This window comes from Primulina huaijiensis, chromosome 3 (genome assembly GCF_012295235.1).
Source record: "Primulina huaijiensis isolate GDHJ02 chromosome 3, ASM1229523v2, whole genome shotgun sequence".
Lineage (NCBI taxonomy): Eukaryota > Viridiplantae > Streptophyta > Magnoliopsida > Lamiales > Gesneriaceae > Primulina > Primulina huaijiensis.
In genome coordinates, this window is record NC_133308.1 from 20,867,482 (window position 1) to 20,891,317 (window position 23,836).

Below are 23,836 nucleotides of genomic sequence, written 5' to 3' on the forward strand. Positions count from 1 at the left end.
TCCGTGCAACTAACTCAATGATTTTCAGCTCTCATTGACTTAATTTTGAGGCATCTTTTGAGAGACATCAACCTTCTCTCAACACTTGATATAATTTATACTTTGGTAATATTTTAAACGGTTTTCTTTCAATTGATCGAATTTTCTATTACATGTTTCTATGAAATAAAGTCACACCATGTCGCTTCGGACCTGTGTGTTCTTCATTTTGACGTAGTCAAATCTTGGTAATAGCGAAGGACACATCAGATCTGGCCTTGACCACCGCCAACCGGCCATCCGCAGACAGTATTTACATGCGCGTTTCCCAAAATGACCTCCTAGGCAGGGGCAAAACCGTCACCTCAGTTTCTCCACTAATAAATAGCCTCATCTAAGATCAAATTAGACCAAATCTTAACCCCACCTCCATTCCCGAACGCACAAATTTTAACATACCCTAAGGGTTCACCTGGTTTCCACCGCCGGCTGGATGGAGATCGGATCGGCAACGGAGGCGGCGTCGGCTGGACCTTCGTCCTCGTCTCACGCGGTGGCGGAGCCGTCGTCGGTTAATTCTTCGCCAGGCGTGAGCGGTTATGGCAGCAGTAACAGCATGAAAAATATCGATATTGACGGGGTAAGGAAGTACGATTTGTTGGATGAGGAGGAGGAGGAGGATGTTTGCCGGATCTGCCGGAATCCTGGGGATATCGATAATCCGCTGCAGTACCCCTGCGCGTGCAGCGGAAGCATCAAGTTTGTGCACCAGGAATGCCTTCTTCAGTGGCTTACTCACAGTAACGCTCGCCAATGCGAGGTTTGTAGTATTTGATTGTTGTGGTTATGACTTGCGAGTCTTCGATTTTGTTATTGCGAGTTGTAGTTTGGTTGCTGTGATTTCTGTTGACTTGGTTTAATTTCATTTCTAAATGGATTTGATGAGATTTTTGGCGAGTCAAGATGTTCCGGGAACTTTATTTGGTGATTAGGCCGCTGGTAATTAGTTGTTTGGTTTAGTTAGTACCGAAATGAAAGTAAGACCAGACGGGAAAATAAATTCCTGGACTTTCCGTGTTTTTCCTTGTGGGAGGTGGAATTCGATTGTCTGATTGTTCTCTTTATCTCACTTTTTGGTATATTTTTGTAAAAAATGTTTACTTAGGACTTCTCATGAATCTGTCATCTTTAATATACTGCAGAAATTTATGGTGGAGGGCTTATCTAGTTAAAATTTCCGGTTGTTCATTGTTCAGCATTCTGCTATGAAAAATTAATCCTGTCTTGTGTCTTAATTCCAGGACGTTCTAAGCTTTACTCGCTGATTTCATTCAATGTAGGTCTGCAAACATCCATTTTCATTTTCTCCGGTTTACGCTGATAATGCTCCAACTAGACTTCCATTTCTGGAATTCATTGCTGGGATTACCATGAAAGCTTACCATGTTCTACAATTCTTTCTACGCCTCAGCTTTGTGCTTTGTGTCTGGCTTCTCATAATTCCATTTATCACGTTTTGGATATGGCGGTTGGCCTTTGTTAGAAGTTTTGGTGAAGCTCAAAGACTATTTTTGAGTCATTTGGGTACGACGGTCATTCTTACAGACTGTTTACATGGATTTCTGCTCTCAGCGAGCATTGTGTTCATTTTCCTTGGAGCAACTTCACTGAGAGATTACTTTAGACATTTACACGAACTTGGGGGCCATGATGTTGATAGAGAAGATGAAGGAGATAGAAATGGAGTTCGAGGTGCAAGAAGGCAAGCTGCTCAAGCGAATAGAAATGTTGCAGCAGATGGGAATGGTGAGGATGGTGGAGCACAGGGAATTGGTGGGGCCGGTCAGATGATCCGAAGGAATGCAGAAAATGTTGCAGCTAGGTGGGAGATGCAAGCAGCTCGCCTTGAGGCCCATGTTGAGCAGATGTTTGATGGTCTGGATGATGCCGATGGTGCAGAGGATGTACCTTTTGATGAACTGGTTGGCATGCAGGGACCCGTATTTCATCTGGTGGAAAATGCATTCACTGTGAGATGTCCTCCATTAATTTCTCTGTGAAAATCGTTATTAGATTGCGTTTCTTTCAAATATCATGTTTAAGATTAACTGTATTTTTTTTCTTTTCCCTGATCTATTGCATGGATTTTATGGGCTTCTGTTAGTTTCTGTATGTATGCATGTAGGAGAGTTTTAAGTTTATTACAGGATTGAATATAACGTTTGAATCCCATATCTGTCTTTCTTTTGGAATCAATCGTCATTTAAAATTTCTGTCTTGTTAAATTGACCAGCTAATTAGTCTCCTTGTTTTAGTTGAAGCCGCCTTCACTCGTCTCTGTTGCATTAGGACGACTTATACTGTATGGTCAGTTTATTCTATTTCCTTCTCTTTTTCCTCAGGTTCTTGCAAGCAACATGATATTCCTCGGTGTTGTGATTTTCGTCCCCTTTTCATTAGGACGACTTATACTCTTCTATATGTCATGGTTTTTATCTTCTGCTGCTAGTCCTTTGCTATCTGCATTTGTGCCTCTTACTGAGTCAGCGCTTTCTTTGGCCAATCTTACACTGAAGAGTGCATTGACGGCTTCTGTAAATTTGACATCTGATAGCAATGAAAATAGTATGCTTGGTCAGGTTGTCGATGCTCTGAAAATAAATGCAACAGGACAAACTGAGGTCAACATTAGCTCTGCCATTGCAATGGACCTTTTGAAAGTTCAGTCTACTGGGGTGTCACGCCTTTCTGATGTCACCACCCTTGCTGTTGGATACATGTTTATATTTGCATTTATTATCTTCTATGTCGGGATTATTACCTTAATTCGGTATTCCAGAGGAGAGCCTTTGACCATGGGGAGGTTCTATGGTTTTACGTCCATCGCAGAAACTATTCCATCCCTCTTCAGGCAGTTTGTGGCAGCCATGAGACATTTAATGACTACGATTAAGGTTGCCTTCCTCCTGGTTATTGAACTTGGGGTTTTTCCTCTCATGTGCGGTTGGTGGCTTGATCTTTGCACTATTAGGATGTTCGGGAAGACAATATCACAGAGGGTTGAGTTCTTCTCAGTCTCACCATTGGCAAGTGCCTTGGTTCATTGGGTTGTAGGAATTGTTTACATGCTGCAAATAAGCATCTTCGTCAGCCTTCTTCGAGGGGTACTTATTGTTCCAAATTATTAATTTCCTATTGTATGGTGTATAAAGTAAGACTTATTTTACATACCCTTGGATCGTTTTATATGTCCATGTAGGTATTGCGTAATGGTGTGCTGTATTTTCTCCGGGATCCTGCTGATCCGAACTACAACCCTTTTCGTGATCTGATTGATGATCCTGTCCACAAACATGCTCGTAGGGTTCTGTTGTCTGTTGTTGTCTATGGGAGTTTGATAGTGATGCTTGTATTTTTGCCAGTCAAGCTCGCAATGAGGATGGCTCCATCCATTTTCCCTCTTGATATTTCGTAAGATTGCTTTTCCTGCATGGAAATCTTATTGTTAATTTGTTCTTGCATAGTCCTCTTAACGGACTCACTCCTTTCAATTCTTAGGACTACTCTTGTTATTTGCAGGGTATCCGACCCATTTACTGAAATTCCTGCAGACATGCTTCTCTTTCAAATATGCATTCCTTTCGCTGTCCAACATTTTAAACTAAGACATACTCTCAAATCCATTCTCCGGTATTGGTTTACTGCTGTTGGCTGGGCACTTGGTTTAACAGATTTTCTTCTACCAAAGCCAGAGGATAATGGTGGTCAAGAACATGGAAATCGGGATCTAGGTCGGCAGGATAGAGGACAAGCCCATGCTGCTTTGCAGGAACGAGCTCTGGCCCTTGGACTTGTAAACAGACCCAGACGTGTAGCGACAAATACTAATGTTGGAGAGTATGAAGCTGACGAAACAACTGACCCAGAGTAAGTTTGATANGCCTAGGAGCGATGTCAAATTCATGACTGTTCATGGAAAATGGATTAAAGAATTTACCTGACACCCAAAATTAAAAAAAAAACATGTCGTTTCTATTCATCAGTAAATAGTGAAGCTTCAAAATTTTATAAGTTTGAGGTTGTAGATAATGTGACCGTCAAGTATGGTGTGGAAAGTAAAGCCAATAAGGAGATTTACTGGTTCAACTCTCACACCGTTTCCGCTTTGTGAAAGAATTTCATGTGGTAGGCTTCATTAAAGGAAATCAAAATTCTCTATAGCTTGAGTTTTGGATGAGTTTTTTATTAGCCACTTGTATGATCAGCTGTTATTCTATGAAGCGGCCTACATTCTCATAAGCATTTTATGTTCTTGCTATGAAGGGGATTGTCGGCTAATTAATATCACGATTTCAGTTTGATAATTTTTGCTTGGTTGAGCTTTTCATGACACTGTCTGATTGTTCTTTGAGAGGGTTGTTTCAATATATGTTTGGGTCACGTCAATATCTTGAGTTTGGGTAAGGTATTGCAGTACTGAGATGCTTCTGGTGAAACCCTTGGAATTGGTTATCTCATTAATTTCTGCACCATCTGTTTTAATTTTATAGGTTGCAATTAGCAGTCAAGTTTACTAATTGATGAATTTGGTGAATGCTAATATTTTATTATCAGTTTTATGAAATTTTTTATTAAGCCAAATCTTAGCTTTGCCTTGTGTAGAGCGCTTATAATTGTATTGACATTCTGTGCAAGTTTTTTTTTATCTCGTTTTAAAATGATTATCGACTTTGGCTTTTTTTCTTTATACCATCTACGTTAATCTTTTAGAAGGTGGGCCTTTGTACTCCGTATCGTGCTGCTGTTGGTTGTGGCTTGGATGACCCTGCTGGTCTTCAACTCTGCGTTGATAATTGTACCCATTTCAATTGGTCGATTACTCTTCAATGCCATCCCACTTCTCCCAATTACTCATGGCATCAAATGCAATGGTATTTTATTGGATGAATCAATTAATGATCCTTTTTTTATTTCTTTGATATTAGGATAAGCTAAAATTGCTCTCCTGTTCTTTTATTAGATATATATGCTTTTGTGATCGGAAGCTATGTTATTTGGACTGCTTCAGCTGGAACAAGGTATTGTATTGAGCTTGTAAGAACCCGAAGAACTCAAGTTTTACTCAAACAGATTACAAAATGGTGTGGCATTATTCTCAAGAGCTCTTTTCTCTTGTCGATATGGGTAAGAATGTGTTGGTCTGTGATTAAATAGTGTCATATGTATTAGTTGTTCTGCTAACTAGTGCATCGCCTCAATATTCCAGATTTTTGTCATTCCTGTGTTGATCGGACTGCTCTTTGAACTTCTCGTGATCGTGCCTATGCGGGTGCCTGTGGATGAAAGTCCAGTTTTTCTTTTGTACCAGGATTGGGCTCTAGGACTGATCTTTTTGAAGATCTGGACTAGACTGGTAAGCAGTAGACTTCTTTGTCCATATCTTCTCAGGAAAACCTTCTATTTTACTGTGATTTAATTAGTTACCACTTGTCCACAAATTTGTGTTTTATCCAAGTCTTTTGAGTGTAGAAGGGATTGTAGATGGTTTGATGCACAGGTCAGGTTGAACTTGTGTTTTCATTATAACAGGTTATGCTGGATCACATGATGCCACTAATGGACGAGAGCTGGCGTGTTAAATTTGAAAGGGTTAGAGACGACGGTTTCTCGAGGCTCCAAGGTCTTTGGGTGATGCGCGAGATAGTCTTCCCAATCATTATGAAGCTGCTTACGGCTTTATGTGTTCCCTACGTTTTAGCAAGAGGGGTGTTTCCGATATTGGGGTACCCATTAATAGTGAACTCTGCTGTCTATCGATTCGCCTGGGTGGGATGTCTCATCCTCAGTTTGCTATTTTTCTGCGCTAAACGCTTTCATGTCTGGTTCACCAATCTCCACAATTCTATACGCGATGACCGATATTTGATAGGTCGTAGACTCCATAATTTTGGGGAGAAGTTGGAGAATCAACAATCTGATTCCCATCCTACCCTTGAGAACCAAGATTCTACTGCTGATGGCACTGACATTAACGATGACAATCCGGCAGCTGCTGTGGTTGGAATGAGACAAAGGCAAGTTGCTCGCTTGGATGCTTAAAATTTGAAGCTGTCCTGTGTTAACGGACAAACTATTTTGAGGCCCAAATGTGACTCCTTTCCAAAGAGTAAAGTCTGGTCGGGTCGACCGAGGTTGGGCGAGTTTTGTAAATATTCTGTACTAATTAGGACTCTAGTTCGTACAAAGCTGGTTTATTCAACAGTTCGAATATGACCATAGATATACACGATCTTGGTAGTCAGTTACACAATCGATCCTGAATTCATAAGGTTTAAGTTGATTCAAATTCTACTTTATACAGGACATCAAGTCAAAAATGATCCTTGAATAACGTTTCACCGGCATTTGCAAGTCGAGTTGTTTGGGCAGACCTACTTTTTGTCACTAGTGTTACTTCTATAAGGTTATTTCAAGGAAAATTGCTATTTGGTAATTAGCACTTCCAAAACATTTTAATTAAAACTGTAATCTGAAAAATAAGTCATTTGGGTCTATGGATGTTATCAAATGCATCATATAACCAATACTGGAGGATTTGGATTACATTGATGATTAGGTCAATCGACAATGTATCTGAATAATTATCCAAAACACGCTGATTCCAAGATCGTAATATCTAAATTTACAAGATATTAAAGGGTCAACTGCATGATCCTATGTATAATTAATAGGACTTTGCTTTTTAAGATCATGCATAAAACTCACCATCAGAAAGTATAAACATGTCGAGTTTTTATAACACAGATGAAATACGTCTAATTTTTTTTTAAAATAAAGATGTATCAATCTATTGTTCAAAAGGACAAGGGTTTTTGTTGAACAGACGATCGATGCGAGTTGGTTCTTGTGTGTTATTTTCGCCCCCACATGAGGAACATAACTAAGTGAACATATGAATTGTGTCGCTTAAACCTCAAGAATGTAAATAGATACCAATCAATCGTACTTACACTACGGTGACAAGCAATGATAGTCAAGAGAGAATCAAAACATCAACCAAATCAGCCCAAAAGCGTCTGGTTAAATATTGGAAAAAAGAGCACACATGAATAAAGGTACCACAACACATTCAACATTCAACTCGACAACAAAAAAAAAATGGATTCAAGGTGGCATCGAAAATCCCGAACTTTGAAGTCTCACGCATCAAAAGTATAAACTAAAAACGGTTGCCATTAACTGACACATTTGCACGACAATGTTTTCCTCAAACCAAGTCAATCATTCAAAGACAGAGAAGCCAATTGGTCGGCAGAGTTGCCAGCCTGCTGCTGAGACACGTTCCGCAGGACGTCCATAGCCTCCGCAACCTTAGCCTTAAGAGCCTCTGGTGACTCCAACAAGTGCAAAACCTCAGTCTGATCCATCTCCAATAGCATGCCTGTCACCTTGGCTGCCATCTCTGGCTCCAATTGTTCCACAAGTGGATACAAATTTTCACCCAGCATCTATTTATACCAAAAACCAAACTCATCCGTATCAAAGGACATCATCATCACAGTATAAATGTAGGGCCAAAGCCAAGCTGCTTGTGAATGGTATATCAACTAAATGGCAAGTGTTGCGCCCAGAATCTTAACCAAGAAATCAAAATACAATCTAATATGCACTCTTAAATACTGTTTTGATAATTCAAAGCAATAATAAATAAAGGCATGCCAAAATTAACAAAACTCAAATTTCACAAGAATAAATGGTGACTTGGAAAATAAATTCAATAATTACTATGTTCTCAGACACCATATAGCCAAAACAGCTGAAAGGGAAAAGAAAACAACTTTTTGGTGCAGTAACTCCTTTAATGGGAAAAGACTAACAAGAAATATGACTTGGAATGACATATGGTCACATCTGAATTGGACACATTCTACAATTCTTGGATATATTTCATAAGTAGAGGCCAAACGTCGTACAATGATAACATGTAAATGAGGGAGACACGTGGCGATACTCACCGTCCGCTGTTCTATGGGCGAAGCATTTGCAAGTGCAGATGCCAACGCGCCAATTGGAATGGGCTGAGACACTCCTGATTCTCGCAACGGCATGCCACCCATCTCATAAGGAACAGGAATCATGCTTCCAGCCATCCCTTGCAAAGAGACATCAGGAATGCTACGCACGGGGGGGTAGCGATAGCCGCGTCCCCTAGGAAGCATCTGCACAAAAGAAACAAATGAAAAAAGCCAAGAATTCAAGGGGAAAACGAACGAGTCAAAGGGCCACAAACCGGCTGCTGCATTACAGGAACAGGCTGTGGGACTTGTTGCATAGGAACACCGTTGGCACGCCTACCACCAGGACGTGGACCTTGAGGCCCTTGTTGGACCATAGGCACAAACATATTTGGCATGAGAGGCCCACCAGGTCTCATACCAGGAACAAGCTGCTGCTGATACCCGAATCCAGGCTGAAAAAAAGACATGGCATGACATACATTGTAAAGTTCTCGAAACACATGGCCAATCCGGAGCTGATACAAGTTGAAATATTTCATAAAAAATCTACCATACAAATTCAGTTGCACAATAATTTTCAGCTACAAACAATTTACCAGTAATATTAACACCCCTCCTATCTCCAAGAACCTCAAGTATTTGCCATAGTAATTTCAAATATGCTGCGTTATCCAATACTACTTTTCCAATACGAAATATCCACTAAATATCGGACTTTCTAAACTCAGTATCATGCGAAAATGTAATTACTTGAACCAAGTATCATGTGAAAATATAATTACTTGGGGTGGGAGCATGGCAGGTGGAGGTTGTCCGTAAAATATTTGCTGCCCTAAGCCAGGGCCACCAGGAGAGTACATAGGCATGCGAGGAGTGGCAGTAGGCATGACAGAAATTGGTCGCATTTGAGCAAATTGAGCCTGAATGAAATGATTGAAAAATCAATATTTACATCCAATCATTCACAAGGTACTACAAAAGTGACAAGTATAAAGCTGAACAATATAGAAATGGAGAAACTGCTCAGGGAAGAACTAAAAAAGCTTTGCAAATGGAGAAAGAAAAAAAGAAGCTGTACAGAACAACAATCAGTCTATCAGGTCCACAAGATTATAATTGATCCTTCAGATTTTCAGTTTCAATGTTCCAAGCAATACGTCGTAAGTTCGAAAAACAAGCAACAATACCTGCAACCGTGCTCTTCTATCCTCCTTCCTTTGAGCAAGTGCAACATAAAGAGGTTTGCTAGCAATCATCTTGCCATTCATTTCAGAAAGCTAAAAAAATTGAAATGAAATAATTAAGGGAGAAGGTAACAAAAGATGAGAATGCACACAAGTATACTCACAGCTCTAGAGGCCTCGTCAGGTGAGGAGAATGCAACAAATCCTGATCCTCTGCTTATTCCTTTGGGATCTCGCATCACCTGAATGAGAATTAGAGCAAATCCAGAAAGCCACAGAATACCAGAGGATTAAATATCAATAAAATTGGTGACACTATCCAACCAAATTCAAGAATTATCCACCAACCTTGCATGATGTTATCGATCCAAATGAAGAGAACATTTCCTTGAGTTTCTCATCACTGATGCTATCATCAAGATTTTTTATATACAGGTTTAGTCCTTGAGATTTGTCTACTGTTTCCTTCACAGTCTGCTCAAAACGATGTTTCAATTCTGTTTCCCTCTCAGATTTCTTCTGAGCTCTTCCAACATACCATTCCTTACTATCAAACTTCAGGCCATTAAGAGAGTCAACAGCTCTAGAAGCATCCTCTGCATTGTCAAAGTTGACAAATCCAAAGCATCTTGACGTTCCATCTTCATTTCTCATCACCGCTGCACTAGATATTGATCCAAATTCGCCAAATGTCTTCTTAAGATCTTCTTCAGTTGTTGATTCAGATAAATTCTTTACGAAGACATTGTTAAATATTGTTTTGTCTACTGACATCTCTCTTTCTTGCTTGCGCAGGAATGGCCCAACATAGACTTGCTTTCCATTCAATAGCATGCCATTGAGCTTCTCGATAGCTTTCTGGGCAGATTCCTCACCAGCATATTGCACAAAGCCATAGCCCATTGACTGACCAGAAGAATTTGTAACCACTTTGCAGGAGAGAATGTTCCCAAACGCAGAAAATGTATCATGAAGACCTTTATGATCGATGTCCTTGTCCAAATTCTGCTCAAACCAATTACATCATAACAAGTGTTAGTAGTTATGGTAAGAATTGCAGCAAGTATGGACCTCACAGTCTGTATCACCATGATGTGCTATGCAGGCATGCAAAGGAATATTGAGACAAAAATATAGGAAAACAAACCTTAATAAAGATATTTCCTGCACCACTTCTACGTATACTAGGGTCGCGATGAGAATACATCACCCTAACCGGCTTTCCATTGAGAGGAGTGAAATTCAGCTCCTCCATTGCTCTCTCAGCTGTCATCGAGAAAGAAATTTTTTGACAGAAAAAGAATATAAGAAAGGGATTCTCTGATTCTGACCGAATAAATTGACATGAAAATAAGGTCACGATTAATCTTAACCATATGCTGTAACCTTTAACAGGCAACTCCAAAGAAAATTCAAATGTTTAATTGCCATCAAATCTAAAAGGATAGGAGTACATTAATATCTGACAACTAAAAACAATGTGAAATATACCTATGATATTGAGCCAATACAAGTTAAATGGGAACATCAAATAAATTTGTTCACTACTATCGTCATTCACAACACAGCACAATCTATAGCATATAAGAGAATATCCTGAATCCAAATAATTATCAACACCGACGTAAAAAATGTCAACTTTGAAGCACTTTCATTTTCCAGAAACAACACCATAATTAAACACAAAGATACAAGATAGACTGCCCATATTAAATCAAAATTCGAATTATAATAAAGGGGCGTAATAATCGAACCATCTTGAGGGTTGCCGTAGTTGACGTAGCCATATCCAAGTGAACGACGGCTAGTCAAATCCCTACAAACCCTAACAGAAACCACATCTCCCATCTGGCTGAACAAATCGTACAATTGCGAATCCGTCACGTTCGCGTCGAGATCACCGACGTAAAGTGACGTCACGAACGGCGCCCCGCCGGAGGGAACCGCATTCACTACCTGCAATTGAGTCTGCATCTGAACAGGCGCCGACATATCAAAATCCTAAGAGAAAATTTTTTTTTTCCTTTTCGGAGAATTTTCAATTTTTTTTTTTAATTTTTTTCCAAATGACTTCCCTCTCCTCTTTTTTATTACCAAAAATCAGAGAATAAAAAAAATTGGAAACAGATTGAAAAAGCTTGACCAAAAGTAGAAAGACAATGGGATAAGGATTTCAGATTTTTCGGAAGATTTTTCGATTTTTTTTTTTCAGTTTTCAGTAAAGGGAGGAGAGGGAAGGATGCATAGGTCGGATATCCGACGGAGGGGGTAGATATGGCCGCCGGACCGAAGGGCGGCTATGCCTGAGAGGAGCGGAGAGGGGCGAATGAAAGGGCAGTTCGAAACCGCTCATTGCTATACTTTAGGGTTATTATATTATTACTGCGTGGAGTGATTTGTATGAGTGGGATTACGTGTGTCAATTTTGACCGTCGGTGTTACAAACTACGTTGTCATCCATCGATTACGAAAGTGGGTCCCACATTAGTTTGCGTGTTGTTTGATTCTTACCTCGGCTACGTGTTTTAAGTATGAATAATAATTTTTAGTTTGTGTATCAAGTTTATTAAAAATAAATGTTTAATGATAAAGATGGTTAATATTGGATAGTGAGTAAGTCTTTCGCAAAACAATCTCACTTATCTTTATTAATGAGACAGATCAATTCTGTTCATATTTATAATAAAAATTAATATATGTACAATAAAAAATAATTTTTTTCATGGATGATCCATTTAAAATATATGTTTCACAAAATTGACTCGTGAGATCGTCTCACATGAATTTTTGTGTTTGATAATCGCCTCTCCTGGAAACTGGCTATTGGACGAGGCAACGAGATGAATAATAATAATTTTCACAAAATGTATATGTATGTGTGTAATCTCTAGATCATCAATTTACTCCCGAAGCTCATCTTTTTTCCATTAAAATTAGGGAAACAAACTCGTTCATCTATTTTATTTGTGTTTTTTGTTCACTATGATACTATGTCAAATTGAAATTTAGTCTTTTGATCATTTGTTTTGCAATTTTAGTACTTATTTCATTGAAATATTTATGTGACACATAATATGTTATCGTCAGATAACGACACATCGACATCGAATGGAAAAATGACTAACATCGTAAAAGGAAACAAATCGAGCCATTTTATCCTCTTCGTTCATCATTATCGGACGAAAGATCTTAGCGTGTGTCAAGTAGCTCAATAGCCGAAACAACTTCCTCTATATTTTGGAAGTGTCGCCTGTCCTTGAGCAGATTCTTGGCGAAATTTAGAGCTTTACGTTCACAATCTGCACGTTTGTCTGCCTCTTTGATTGATTCGAAATCTTCTATGTGAGATACACCAACAATTCTCCTGTATAACAACAAGATAACTTTAAGACATGTCCCGTTTAACACGTGCTTTTCCAACAGATCAAGAAGTCTGAAAGAAAAAAAAAAGACTAGTTCAACAAAAAGGAAAGGTTTTATCTAACCGGATCATTTTGGCAGCACCAAATCCTAGTGTGTCATGGAAAACATCGTCCATATATTTTTTCTTTATCAGAATCTGGAGGTCTCGATTACTATAAATTTCTGGAAGATATGCTTCACCAGGACCATCTTGGTGTTTGTCCCAAAGAGCAGTGAACTTTGAGTAGAAGAGGTTCCAAGTCTCCGAGATCGTCTTCAAAATCCACACTTTGTACAGCTGATTTAAATAATGCAGACCAGGTTAACAAGCCAATGAGCCATTAAGCTAGAGGATATGTAATGCTCACGAAATAATCTGACAAACATCATAGTTTTCTGAAGGGTGTGTTTGTGCATTCACCAATTCGCTTTAAATGATTCAGAGATTAAAATTTAAAATGTCTACTTCTGTACAAAGGGATTAGCATTCAAAACGCAAATAAAAAGAATCCTTCGAACTTCCTTCAAGGAAAGGGTAAAATTTCGGTGAAGTTTTTTTTTTTTTTGGCAGTAAAAAAAAGCAACAAAAAAAAAAACTCCTACATTTTTCGACAGAAGCAACCTCGCACTTATTCAGATCAAAAGGGTGACTAACAAGAATCAAAGCCATCTTAAAGTAGTATTCTTGATTTTATTATTAATAATTACTCGTATAAGCCCATCTTCCATGGACCAGACCAGAACTGTAACCATGGGCCATCTTTAACTAGCAATGCTTGATTGAAAATCATTATTAAAAATATCATCCATCCCGAAAAAAGAGTCGAACAATACTAAAACCCAGAATTAAAATTGAGTTTTCAGGCGCTCAAGAGACAGAGAAAGGGATAGGAATTTGTAGGCTAATAAACCCTACAGAATTAGAAAACAATGTATATACATAATACCATAAAACTGGCATAATAGGCTGAACAAAATTAATATGGTATACATAAATAAGACCGAAATATTGGTATATAAGACCATAGGGACAGAACATACTTTTCGATCAGCCCCCTCATTTGAATGCCCATCTTGTGCAAAATAAGCTAAAATAAGGTTTCCAATAAAAGCTCCTACATCAAATCCCATAGGCCCATAGAAAGAAAACTCGGGATCTATGACTTGAGTAGATTTAGTAGTAACCATGACAGAACCTGTATGTAGATCACCATGTATAAGAGCTTGGGTTCTTTCACAGAACCTGAATAGGAAAGATGCCAAACAAAAAGCAACCACTTTGTATCAAATCATACACAAAAGGTAAAAGAATTACATAAAATATGAAGAAGAGGCATCCAATTATGCGTTTTACTTGGATTTTAGCTCAGCAATTTCAAGTTTCAAAATGTTATCCCGCCGAACTGCCTCAGCATCAACATCAAGGTAAGGGGTTGTCCATCGGTTATATTCAGACACTTTGTAGGGGTCAGAAAAAATGACTTGTTCTGTGAGTCTACATAACTCCACATTTCCACAATACTTTGCAACTGTCAATATAGACCAAAAAAAAAATTGGTAACATCAGTCGAAACATTTCAATGGTTAAAATAGAATTTTTAGGACAAACTTCAAATCTATTGAAATAACGACAAAGAATACTCCAAAAGATTTCGAGTCATATGGTATGTTTAACAAATTAAATGTATGAAAATCAAAGTCTTACGCCACATGTTCAAAACTCTTGCAGCATGAAACCTTATATATTTTGTAAATTTGGTCTTAGTAGTTAGTAGCATAGCTTTTTTTGTTTCTCTTAGTGATCATTTTTATGATAGTCCTACCATGATTGTGCAAGATGGTCATGAAAAGGAGTAATGCCAAATACAGATTACGCAATTAAGATGCATGTTTACACATAACCATAAAATAAAAATTAGTTTCACGGTTATTCAATAGCTTACCTGCACTTTTATGAATGGTGGTGGTCAGATAAAGTAGGGAAGTATAGAACAAAGTTTTGGCCATATATTCAGACATGTGTTCAGCAAGTAATGGGTACTCAATCCCAGCTATCAATCCTTTTCTTAAGATTATATGTGGTGGCTCTAGGTATCGCATGCCAATCAGACACATTGTCCGGTCAAAATGGTAAACTTCAGGAACATGTTCAGGACACAAACGACCATGTTCTTGCAAAGTTGATGCTTCAAAATAGGCACGCTCCTTCGTCATAGGCCATGACTCCCCTATGCAACGAATATATGGAAGAGCCTGTAGAGATTTTTAGCTAGTTTAAAAAAGATGAAAATAGTTCTCAAAAAAGCCACCGACACAAAATTTGACAGTATACACTAGGTAGTAAGGCACTTGCACCTCAGCCATTTAAGATACAGAGAGTAAGTAGAATTCTACTAGACAAAAAGGAAAACATCCCAAGTGCAAGAAGTGCATCTAGCATAAGTTAAAAAATTTTGCACACAAAACAAAATGAAATAGAGGGTACTTCTCTTCGGGTAAAAACATCACCATCAATCTCTTTTCCCTTGATTTATCACTAATTTTAGTATCATAACACCTTAGATTGATATGATGAAAGGAAGAACAAAACATCATTACACAAGCACGCTCATACCAGCAGGCCGCCCACGTTCTTGAAGAGTCTAACAAATAAATAAGTAATTTTCGGAGATTGTGATATTGGAACATAATAATCGTTGTTTCGCCAAGTTTCTAGCTTTTCTGTGATTGCCATGATCAGAAGCCACAGAAAGACCAAAAAATTGGGGCAAAAGATTCTAGCAATGTGAAAATTTTCTACCAGCAAACAAAGAAAATAACATCCATAAATCAAATATTACGAGTAAATAAAAAAACTAAGCAAACCCCACTTCAAGATCACGAAATTATCCCAGCAAAAACAAAAATTCTAAGCATAACAATCATTTCCTACCTGTTTGACTACCAAAGATCCCGCTGGAGCAATAACAATGTAGACGAAGTTAAGATTTCCATCTCCCACTTCTTTGATTTCCAAATCATCGATCTGGTTGCCCAGCTTCGCTGCCAGAGAAGGGGTGGCCTTCAAGTACTCCACCAATATCTTCTCGTCAAGCGGCCGAAACCCATCGAAGGCCATGGCCTTACCAGCGGCGGAGACAGCTCAAAGACTTCTTGGAGTGGCGGAAGGGCATATAATGAGCATTAATGGGTTTGAATGGGGGATGATGATCATTGATCCCGGGTCAATTGGCTGAGGTGGGTTGGACGCGTACTTTCTTTACAAAATGTTAGTATGAAATCGGAGGTCTGACTTACGATGTGACTATTGTTGATTGGGTAATAAGGTCAGATTATCCGCAAACATAATAAGAAAATGTCATTGGACGTCATGAGAGTTTTTGACGTGATGATTCCAACACGCAACTCAAGACATAACACATTCAATAGAGAGATAATTTATTGAATGTATTAGAATGCAATATCTCTTGTCAAATGAATGAGCACACCTGAGTATTTATAGGAGAGAAGATGACATCGATTGTAGCACCTCTACATTGTTCCTGATAAGACATCTACTAGTGCCATGCCTTCTGATAGTAGGCCCCACGACCCATGTTGTCCATAGCCTTGTCATGAGCATTGATTTGTCATGTTAATGATTACGAGATATGGTGACTCATACTTTTGGGCCTCGCTTACATCTCCTCATAATCGGTCTGAGTATGAAAGTACCAACCCCGGCGGTTCCTGCTTGTGATCGGGTAAGGTGAGCAGAGGTCAGATGATCTAGAAACGTGGAGGGGAATAGACCCTTCGATTACCAATGGATATGGTCAACGATCACTTTACTTAATCTTATCAGGTACCCTGTTTTACCTGGTCAGGGAAAACTCCAAAGTGTTGCAAGTGCCTGGGATGATAACGACTTCCCTTTCTGTCCAAACATCTTTTCCACCCTGGCAGTATCATTCAACCTTGTCTTGCCCAAACGAGAATATGAGCTCGGGCTTGTGTGAATCCATATCAATCTGATATGCTTCCCGAGTTGCTGCATGTGGGGATTGTTTAAACTTGTTACTCTTTCTTTACCCGGACTGGCTTCTACCCAGTCTCCTCTTGGCTTCCCGAGATCAATTTCTGGACTGGTCCTGCTTTGGTCTTCCATTCATGCTCAAGTCAAAGGATGACCCGGGCCTTTTCCAGGGCATCACCACTCTCTCCTTAAGTAGCCGGGCTAGAATCATACTTGTTGTACCGATTAGTCATACTTGGACTCCACTAGAAATATAATTAATTTTTTTCTTTCAGATCAGATCCTATAAAAAAATGAGCAATTTGAAGATGATGGCGTTCTCTGTGCGTACATGGAAAACTTCTCCAATTTAGACCATTGACTCTTTCCTTGACGATGAGAAGACTCTTGGCCTTAGCCCCTCCATTTTATTTGTTCAGCTATTAATGAAATTTCTAGTTCAATCTTTTCTTTTTTGAATTTCCACTAGTTAGTCAGGCTAATTGCTGGGTTTTGATCACTGACCGAGGACCAAGTAGCCCCAACACTTTGTAAAATTTTCTAAGTGTTGAAAAGTAATTAGGGCCTTATGCCTCCGGGACTTGAATAAGATGTCGAGGCCTCATACATCTAGGGCTTTGAATAAAATGTTGGAGCCTCATATCTTCCGGACTAATATAAGGTGTCGTGACCTCATCTCTTCTAGGCTTAGATAAATGAATTTTACTCATATTGAAAATGATAAAATGAAATTTCATTGATAATCAAATGTTGAATACAAGAACTTAAAATGATATTTTTTAAAGTGAAAATCATATCGGAGTGTCATGCTTCCCAGATATTTTGGTTGTTTTCCCGAGTTACCTGGGAACTATCTCCACCTCTCGCTCTCCCTATGGATGTTTTTGGTGAGGAGGTAATATGTCTCTCGTTGCCTCTTGAACAACCGCCGCTATCCACTGGGCTAGTTCTTCTGGAGCAACAATGATGGTTGGTTGAGGGTCACTAGAGAGCGGATTACCCTGGGGGACCCCTGACTCTGTGGTCTCCTTTTCGGAGGGATCTCTCTAAGTTTAATTTTGATTGGAAACAATATCTACATCTATAGATCTGATTTCCCACAGACGGTGCCAATGATAATGTCCAGGTTGATTGGATGAGCTAGGTGGACAATCTATTGAGTAGAGATGTGTACTTTCCCTATGAACATTTTTTACCAAATAGGATGAGCTCGGGTGGCCTGGTATGCACTGTGAGTAATCTTGGCCGGGTAGGATGAGCTCAGATGATCTACACACACTCAACAAGAAAAATGTCAGTGGACGCCAGAAGGGTTTCCGTCATTACCACTCCGACGCTCAAGTCAGTACAAGACACACTAAGTAGATAGAGAATTTATTGAATATAGTAAAACGCAATACCTCTTGATCCAAATGAATGAGAAAACTTGGATATTTATAAGAGAGAAAATGACCTTGATTGTAGCGCCTAGACACTACTATTGATTAGACATCTAACCATGCGTTGCCTTCTGACAGTAGGCATGTCGACCCATATTGTCCCTAGCCTTTTCATGAACACTAATTTGTCATATTAACGATTACGAGATATGGTGATCCATACTTATGAGCCTCGTTCCCATCGCCTCATGGTTGGTCTGAGTAGGAAGGAACAGACCTGGACGGTTCCTGCTAGTGACTGGGTAATGTGAGATCGGGTGGATGGTCTGGAAACTTGGAGGGAAACTTACCCCTCGATTATCAGTGGACATGGTCTACGATGACTTAACTTAATTTTCTCGAATACCCTATCTTGTTTGGTCAGAGAAGACTCCAAAGTACTGCAAGTACCAGGGATGCCAATAGATTCCCTACCTGGTCACACATCTTTTCCATCGGACAATATCATTTAACTCTGTTTTGCATGGCCAAGAATATGAGCCCGGGCTTGTATGAGTTACTTCTACCTAGTCTCTTTTTGGTTTTTTCGGACTAACTCTAACCTTGTCTTGCTTTGACCCTCCCTATTTGTCCGACTCTGACTCGAGTCATTTTAAAGATATCACGAAGGGGTGTCTTTCAAATCAATGGAGGCATGTATAACGAGAAATTTGCAAATTAATGATTATATTTGACTCGATTAATGATAAAAGGAATGAGATTCTTTGGCTAAGTAGTAAAAACAGGAATGAGATTCTTTGGCTAATACAAGTAAAAACAAGTCAATCCCACGTCACTGTCCCAGATTGTCTCCCTTTAAGATTAATTGCATTGTAGTTCAAAATACATTAATAAATAACAAAAAAAAAATTAATCAGATTGTTTAACATATCAGTTTTATGATATATGTCTCGATCTAATTTGATCTAATATATGAAAAATATTATTTTATATTTAAAAAATATTGATTTTCTTTACGTATATTTACCAGATTGACTCAACATAATATATTTATTTTAAAATATATTATTTTCATATACTATCTTATTCTTTTATTCACAATTAAAATTATAATAAACACAAAATGTTTTTTTTACGCTCTAACAGAATAATCTTAACCATAATGCTTTCGCTTGCCCTCATGTTTCGCCACATATTGTGTGTGTGTATGTTTTTTTTTTTTTTTTTTGAAAATATATATTATGTGTTTTAGAATTTTGTTTAAACCCACATAATTTTTCGTAAAACTTCAAAATTATTCGTATACTTTTAACATCATATCCCTAAATTAGCCTTTAAAATTGAATTAAAATCGATCTACCCCAAAATATTTATTATATCTCAGATATTCCCTTTCAAAACCGTGTAGTTGGTGGTTCAGACCGAGCCTAAATAACAAAATAGTATGTTTCTTGTGAGAAAATATCCACTGAAACAGATCAATTCTGATTATATTTACAATAATAAGTAATACTTTTGCCATAAATAGTAATTTTTTTTTATCGTTGAATGAAATACGATATATATCTCACAAAATTTATTCGTGAGATCGTCTCAAAAAATTTTCGTGAATAACAAAATATCTCCATTTTTTTGCCCAAAGCTCTCAGTGCTCCATTTATTCAATATCGTACAAAAATAAAACAGGGCTAGAGTTTTTAAGTAAAAAATCGTAAATAGGAACAGTTTGTTCTGTTTTGGTACATTCATCAACTCTTCAATCTGCATTAGATATATGATAAAAATTTGTGTGAGACGCTCTTACAGGTCGTATTTTGTGAGACATATATCTTATTTTGGTCATCCATGAAAAATTATTACTTTTTATGCTAAGAGTATTACTTTTTATTGTGAATATCGATAGGGTCGACCCGTCTCACAGATAAAGATTCGTGAGACCGTCTCACAAAAATCTGTTCTAGATATATTTACGAGTATAGAATTATAAAATTTTGTAATTCTTCCAGATGCATAAAATGAACCACCAATCATTTGACAACCCTACGTAATACTCATAAAATGAATGCAACAGTTGATTTTTTTTAAAATCTTGAGCCCTCCCCTGACCTGTGCGCGAGGCGGTGGACTCTCTCGCCGTCCGGGCCAGCCGGTTGTGTACCATTAAGTTCGAACCGAGTTGAATGCTACTCAACAGTCTACAAGATGCATAAAGAAACAGATCTAACCACTAAAATTCACCTCCAAATATATGTATTAATCATATGTAATTATGTTCTATGTATATCAGTCTACATATGGTATGCAAGCGTCAACAATCAGAACCTACAAGTAAAAAGTACATTAAGAGAATACTGATGAAAAAGAGTGCGTGTAAATCATTAACTACTGGACAAAAGAACTTAGGATATGTCGAGTAGCTCGATAGCTGAAACAACTTCCTTTATATTGCGGAATTGCCTCCTGTCCTTGAGCAGAGTCTTGGCAAAATTTAGAGCTTTGCGCTCACAATCTGCTCTTTTGTTGGCCTCTTTGATCGATTCAAAGTCTTCGACGTGAGCTACACCAACAATCCTCCTGTACATCAACCAGAAGCCTCTCAGGTCAATTCGACTCTAAAAAACCAGGCATACATAGGAAATTGGCAACAAAAATTTGCATATTCAACTGCTCAAATATTTCAAGATAACTTTAGAACATGTCCTGTTTAACATAGATGTTCTTGTGCTTTTCTGACAGATTAAGAAGTCTGAAAGCTCAAAAAAAGAAGAAAAGACTACATTCATGAAAAAGGAATGGTTTTTATCTAACCGGATCATTTTGGCAGCACCGAATCCTAGAGTGTCGTGGAAAAGATCATCCATAGATTTTTTCTTTATCAGGAGCTGGAGGTCTAGATTATTATAAATTTCTGGGAGATAAGCTTCACCAGGACCATCCTTGTGTTTATCCCAAAGTGCAGTGAACTTCGTGTGGAAGAGGTTCCAAGTCTCTGAGATTGTCTTCAAAATCCACACTTTGTACAGCTGATTTAAATCATGTAGATCAAGTTATCATCCTATTATGCTAGAGAATGTGTAATGCTCACAAAATTATTCTGACGAACATCATATTTTGTGAAGGGTGCATTCGTCAAAAACTAAACCCGCAATCAAAAAGTAAACAAAAATTTCTCCATGCTTCCCTCGCGGAAAGAGTAGTGTTTTTGTTAAACCTTGTTTTCTGTTGGCAGAAGTAATAAAAAGTCAATGCCTACATTTTCAACAGAAGCAACCTCGCCTTATTTTAGATCAAAAGTGTGACTTATAAGAAGCAAAGCCATCTTAAAGTTACTTACATTCACGATTTTAATATTAATTACCGGCATAATCCCCATCTTCCATGGCTCAGTACCAACCATAGACCAGATGTAACTAACAATACTTGATTGAAAATTATTTCTCACAAGATCATCCATCCCAAAAAAGAGAAACAATGCTAAACCCCAGGACAAAAAATGTACTTTCAGGTGTTCAAGAAACAGATGAAGGGAACAGAATAAACGTGCAAACTAATAAACCCCAAAGAATCAGAAAACGACATATGTACACAAAAATACCAAAAAACTGACATAAAAGACAATACAAAATTGATATAATATGTAGAAATAAGACCGAAATATTGGTTTTGATAGGACCATAGAGACAGAACATACTTTTCGATCAGCCCCCTCTTTTGAATGTCCATCTTGTGCAAAATAAGCTAAAATCAGGTTTCCAATAAATGCTCCTACATCAAATCCCATAGGTCCATAGAAAGAAAACTCGGGATCTATAACTTGAGTTGATTCAGTGGTAACCATGACAGAACCAGTATGTAGATCACCATGTATAAGAGCTTGGATTCTTTCAGAGAATCTGAATGGGAAAGATGCCAAATAAGAAACAAACATTTTGTATCACGTCATAAAGCAAAAGGCAGACGAATTACAATAAATACGAAGAAGCCGTATCCAATTATGCATTTTACTTGGATTTCAGCTCAGCGATTTCAAGTTTCAAAATGTTATCCCCCCGAACTGCCTCAGCATCAGCATCAAGGTAAGGGGTTGTCCACCAGTTATACTCGGACACTTTGTAGGGGTCAGAAAAAACAACCTGTTCAGTATGTTTACACAATACTTCGCAACTGTCAATGAAGTGGAAAAAATTGTTACATAATCCAAGCATTTCACCACAGTTAAATTTGAATTCACAGGGCAAATTACAGTTCTATTGAAATAATGACAAAAATCAAATGGATGAATATCAAAGCCATAAACAAGTTCAAAACTCTCAGCATGAAGCCTTATATATTTAGTTAAGTTGACCTTATTAGCATAACCTTTTTTTTTAATGACCATTATTATGTCAGTCCTTCCATGACTGTCTAAAATAGTCATCAAAAGGAATACTTTCAAATACGGAGTACGCAATTAAGATGCATGTATAACATAACCAGATGATAAAATCAATTCCATGGTTGTTCAATGGCTTGCCTGCACTTTTATGATTGGTGGTGGTCAGATAAAGTAAGGAAGTATAGAACAATGTTTTGGCCATATATTCAGACATGTGTTCAGCAAGTAACGGGTACTTAATCCCAGCTATCAATCCTTTTCTTAAGATTATATGTGGTGGCTCTAGTATCGCATTCCGATCAGACACATTGTCTGGTCAAAATGATAAACTTCAGGAACATGATCAGGACACCAACGACCATGTTCTTGCAAAGTTGATGCTTCAAAATAGGCACGCTCCTTTGTCATAGGCCATGACTCCCCTATGCAACGAATATAAGGAAGAGCCTGCAGATATTTTTAACCAGTTCAAACAAGATGAAATAGTTCTCAAAAAAGCCACTTGACTATGTTTTTGGTTAAGAAAAAGTGATTGATATAATTTATTATGCAAACTTAATCCATATTTTCGCTTTAAAAACTGCGAGATAAGCATTATTTAAGTGACTATATACTAGTTCGAAACATGTATTTCATGTTTTGTTTGAATGGTCATGATTTTATCAATATTTATTTATGACATTGTTTTTGGATTATATATTTTGTATATCTTTTATTCTAGAATTCATGTTATTTATATTATCATATTTATAGATGAGAAAACATATCAATGTTAAGCTTTTTAACGACACCATTTTTTTTTGTTCGCCTCAAACATAAAAAAAATCTCAGGTCGGCTAGAGCATCATAGCAATCACTTCCTACCTGCTTGATGACAAAAGAACCAGCTGGAGCAATAACGATGTAGACGAAGTTAAGATTTCCGACAATAAAAAATATACGAGTCATTTTAAATTTAATTAAATAAAAGGGATTTTGACTTTTTTAAATCAAAAAAATGGAGTTGACTGTTGTTAATTAGGTGAGTTCATTTATTAAGTCATTAATTAGTTATTTAGATTTTACCTTTTTAAAAAATATTTTTTTAATAAAAAAAATACTGCTTGGGTCGAGGTACCCAAGCTCTTCACAATTTTGGGTCTCCTGCCGAGACCCAAAGACCCAAGCTCTTCACAATTGTGAAGGGCTTCTCTTCACAAAACTGTGTCGACAAGTGCCCTTTCCAAGCAAGTTTGGGTTAGTTGATCCAAAACTCCCAAGTTTTGGGTCTACCAAGCAAGATTTTGGGTCTGCCAACCAAACTTTTGGTTGGTAGACCTAAAACTGGGTCGACAAGAGTCTACCTGGGTCGACAAGTGCCCTTGGTCGACCCAATGTTTTTTGGTTGACCATTGATTCTGGGTCAATCATGTTGACCATTTCTAGGTCGATCATGTTGATTTTTTGATCGACCCTGTTGATCTCAAGGTCGACCTATGTTGATT

The 23,836-nt window shown here is 37.9% G+C and overlaps 3 protein-coding genes and 1 pseudogene across 3 annotated transcripts; 1 reads left to right on the forward strand and 3 right to left on the reverse strand.

Moving 5' to 3' along the window:
• Positions 1–381: 381 nt before the first annotated feature.
• On the forward strand, positions 382–6,337 carry LOC140973659 (probable E3 ubiquitin ligase SUD1). Its single transcript, XM_073436634.1, has 9 exons — positions 382–799; positions 1,320–2,009; positions 2,382–3,143; positions 3,239–3,450; positions 3,559–3,906; positions 4,750–4,910; positions 5,000–5,163; positions 5,246–5,392; positions 5,569–6,337. Exons 1-9 carry the CDS (start codon positions 473–475, stop codon positions 6,076–6,078), a joined length of 3,321 nt encoding a protein of 1,106 aa, XP_073292735.1. The 5' UTR covers positions 382–472; the 3' UTR covers positions 6,079–6,337.
• Positions 6,338–7,040: 703 nt separating this feature from the next.
• LOC140973660 (polyadenylate-binding protein 2-like) lies at positions 7,041–11,536 on the reverse strand. The gene is made up of 9 exons (XM_073436635.1): positions 10,936–11,536; positions 10,329–10,447; positions 9,530–10,186; positions 9,346–9,423; positions 9,185–9,274; positions 8,780–8,917; positions 8,270–8,449; positions 7,995–8,198; positions 7,041–7,487 (listed from the first exon to the last, which is right to left on the reverse strand). The coding sequence occupies exons 1-9, from the start codon at positions 11,171–11,173 to the stop codon at positions 7,257–7,259; spliced, it is 1,935 nt and encodes a 644-aa protein (XP_073292736.1). The 5' UTR covers positions 11,174–11,536; the 3' UTR covers positions 7,041–7,256.
• Positions 11,537–12,207: 671 nt separating this feature from the next.
• Positions 12,208–15,818, reverse strand: LOC140973661 (methylthioribose kinase-like). The gene is made up of 6 exons (XM_073436636.1): positions 15,516–15,818; positions 14,527–14,836; positions 13,938–14,112; positions 13,625–13,826; positions 12,667–12,881; positions 12,208–12,545 (listed from the first exon to the last, which is right to left on the reverse strand). Exons 1-6 carry the CDS (start codon positions 15,699–15,701, stop codon positions 12,371–12,373), a joined length of 1,263 nt encoding a protein of 420 aa, XP_073292737.1. The 5' UTR covers positions 15,702–15,818; the 3' UTR covers positions 12,208–12,370.
• A 4,283-nt stretch (positions 15,819–20,101) lies between these two features.
• On the reverse strand, positions 20,102–23,271 carry LOC140973662 (methylthioribose kinase-like; annotated as a pseudogene).
• Positions 23,272–23,836: the final 565 nt, after the last annotated feature.

What these genes read in the sequence shown, in the direction of transcription:
- LOC140973659 (XM_073436634.1), top strand. Translation starts at nt 473, where the DNA reads ATGGAGATCGGATCGGCAACGGAGGCGGCGTCGGCTGGACCTTCGTCC. An exon ending in TCGTCAGCCTTCTTCGAGGG is followed by an intron (nt 3,144 to 3,238) that starts GTACTTATTGTT and finishes ATGTCCATGTAG; the next exon opens with GTATTGCGTAATGGTGTGCT. An exon ending in CTTTTCTCTTGTCGATATGG is followed by an intron (nt 5,164 to 5,245) that starts GTAAGAATGTGT and finishes TCAATATTCCAG; the next exon opens with ATTTTTGTCATTCCTGTGTT.
- LOC140973660 (XM_073436635.1), bottom strand. Translation starts at nt 11,173, where the DNA reads ATGTCGGCGCCTGTTCAGATGCAGACTCAATTGCAGGTAGTGAATGCG. An exon ending in CTGCCATGCTCCCACCCCAA is followed by an intron (nt 8,450 to 8,779) that starts GTAATTATATTT and finishes TCTTTTTTTCAG; the next exon opens with CCTGGATTCGGGTATCAGCA. An exon ending in TTCCTGTAATGCAGCAGCCG is followed by an intron (nt 8,199 to 8,269) that starts GTTTGTGGCCCT and finishes TCTTTTGTGCAG; the next exon opens with ATGCTTCCTAGGGGACGCGG.
- LOC140973661 (XM_073436636.1), bottom strand. Translation starts at nt 15,701, where the DNA reads ATGGCCTTCGATGGGTTTCGGCCGCTTGACGAGAAGATATTGGTGGAG. An exon ending in GATCTTTGGTAGTCAAACAG is followed by an intron (nt 14,837 to 15,515) that starts GTAGGAAATGAT and finishes AAATCTCTACAG; the next exon opens with GCTCTTCCATATATTCGTTG. An exon ending in ATTGCTGAGCTAAAATCCAA is followed by an intron (nt 13,827 to 13,937) that starts GTAAAACGCATA and finishes TTTCCTATTCAG; the next exon opens with GTTCTGTGAAAGAACCCAAG.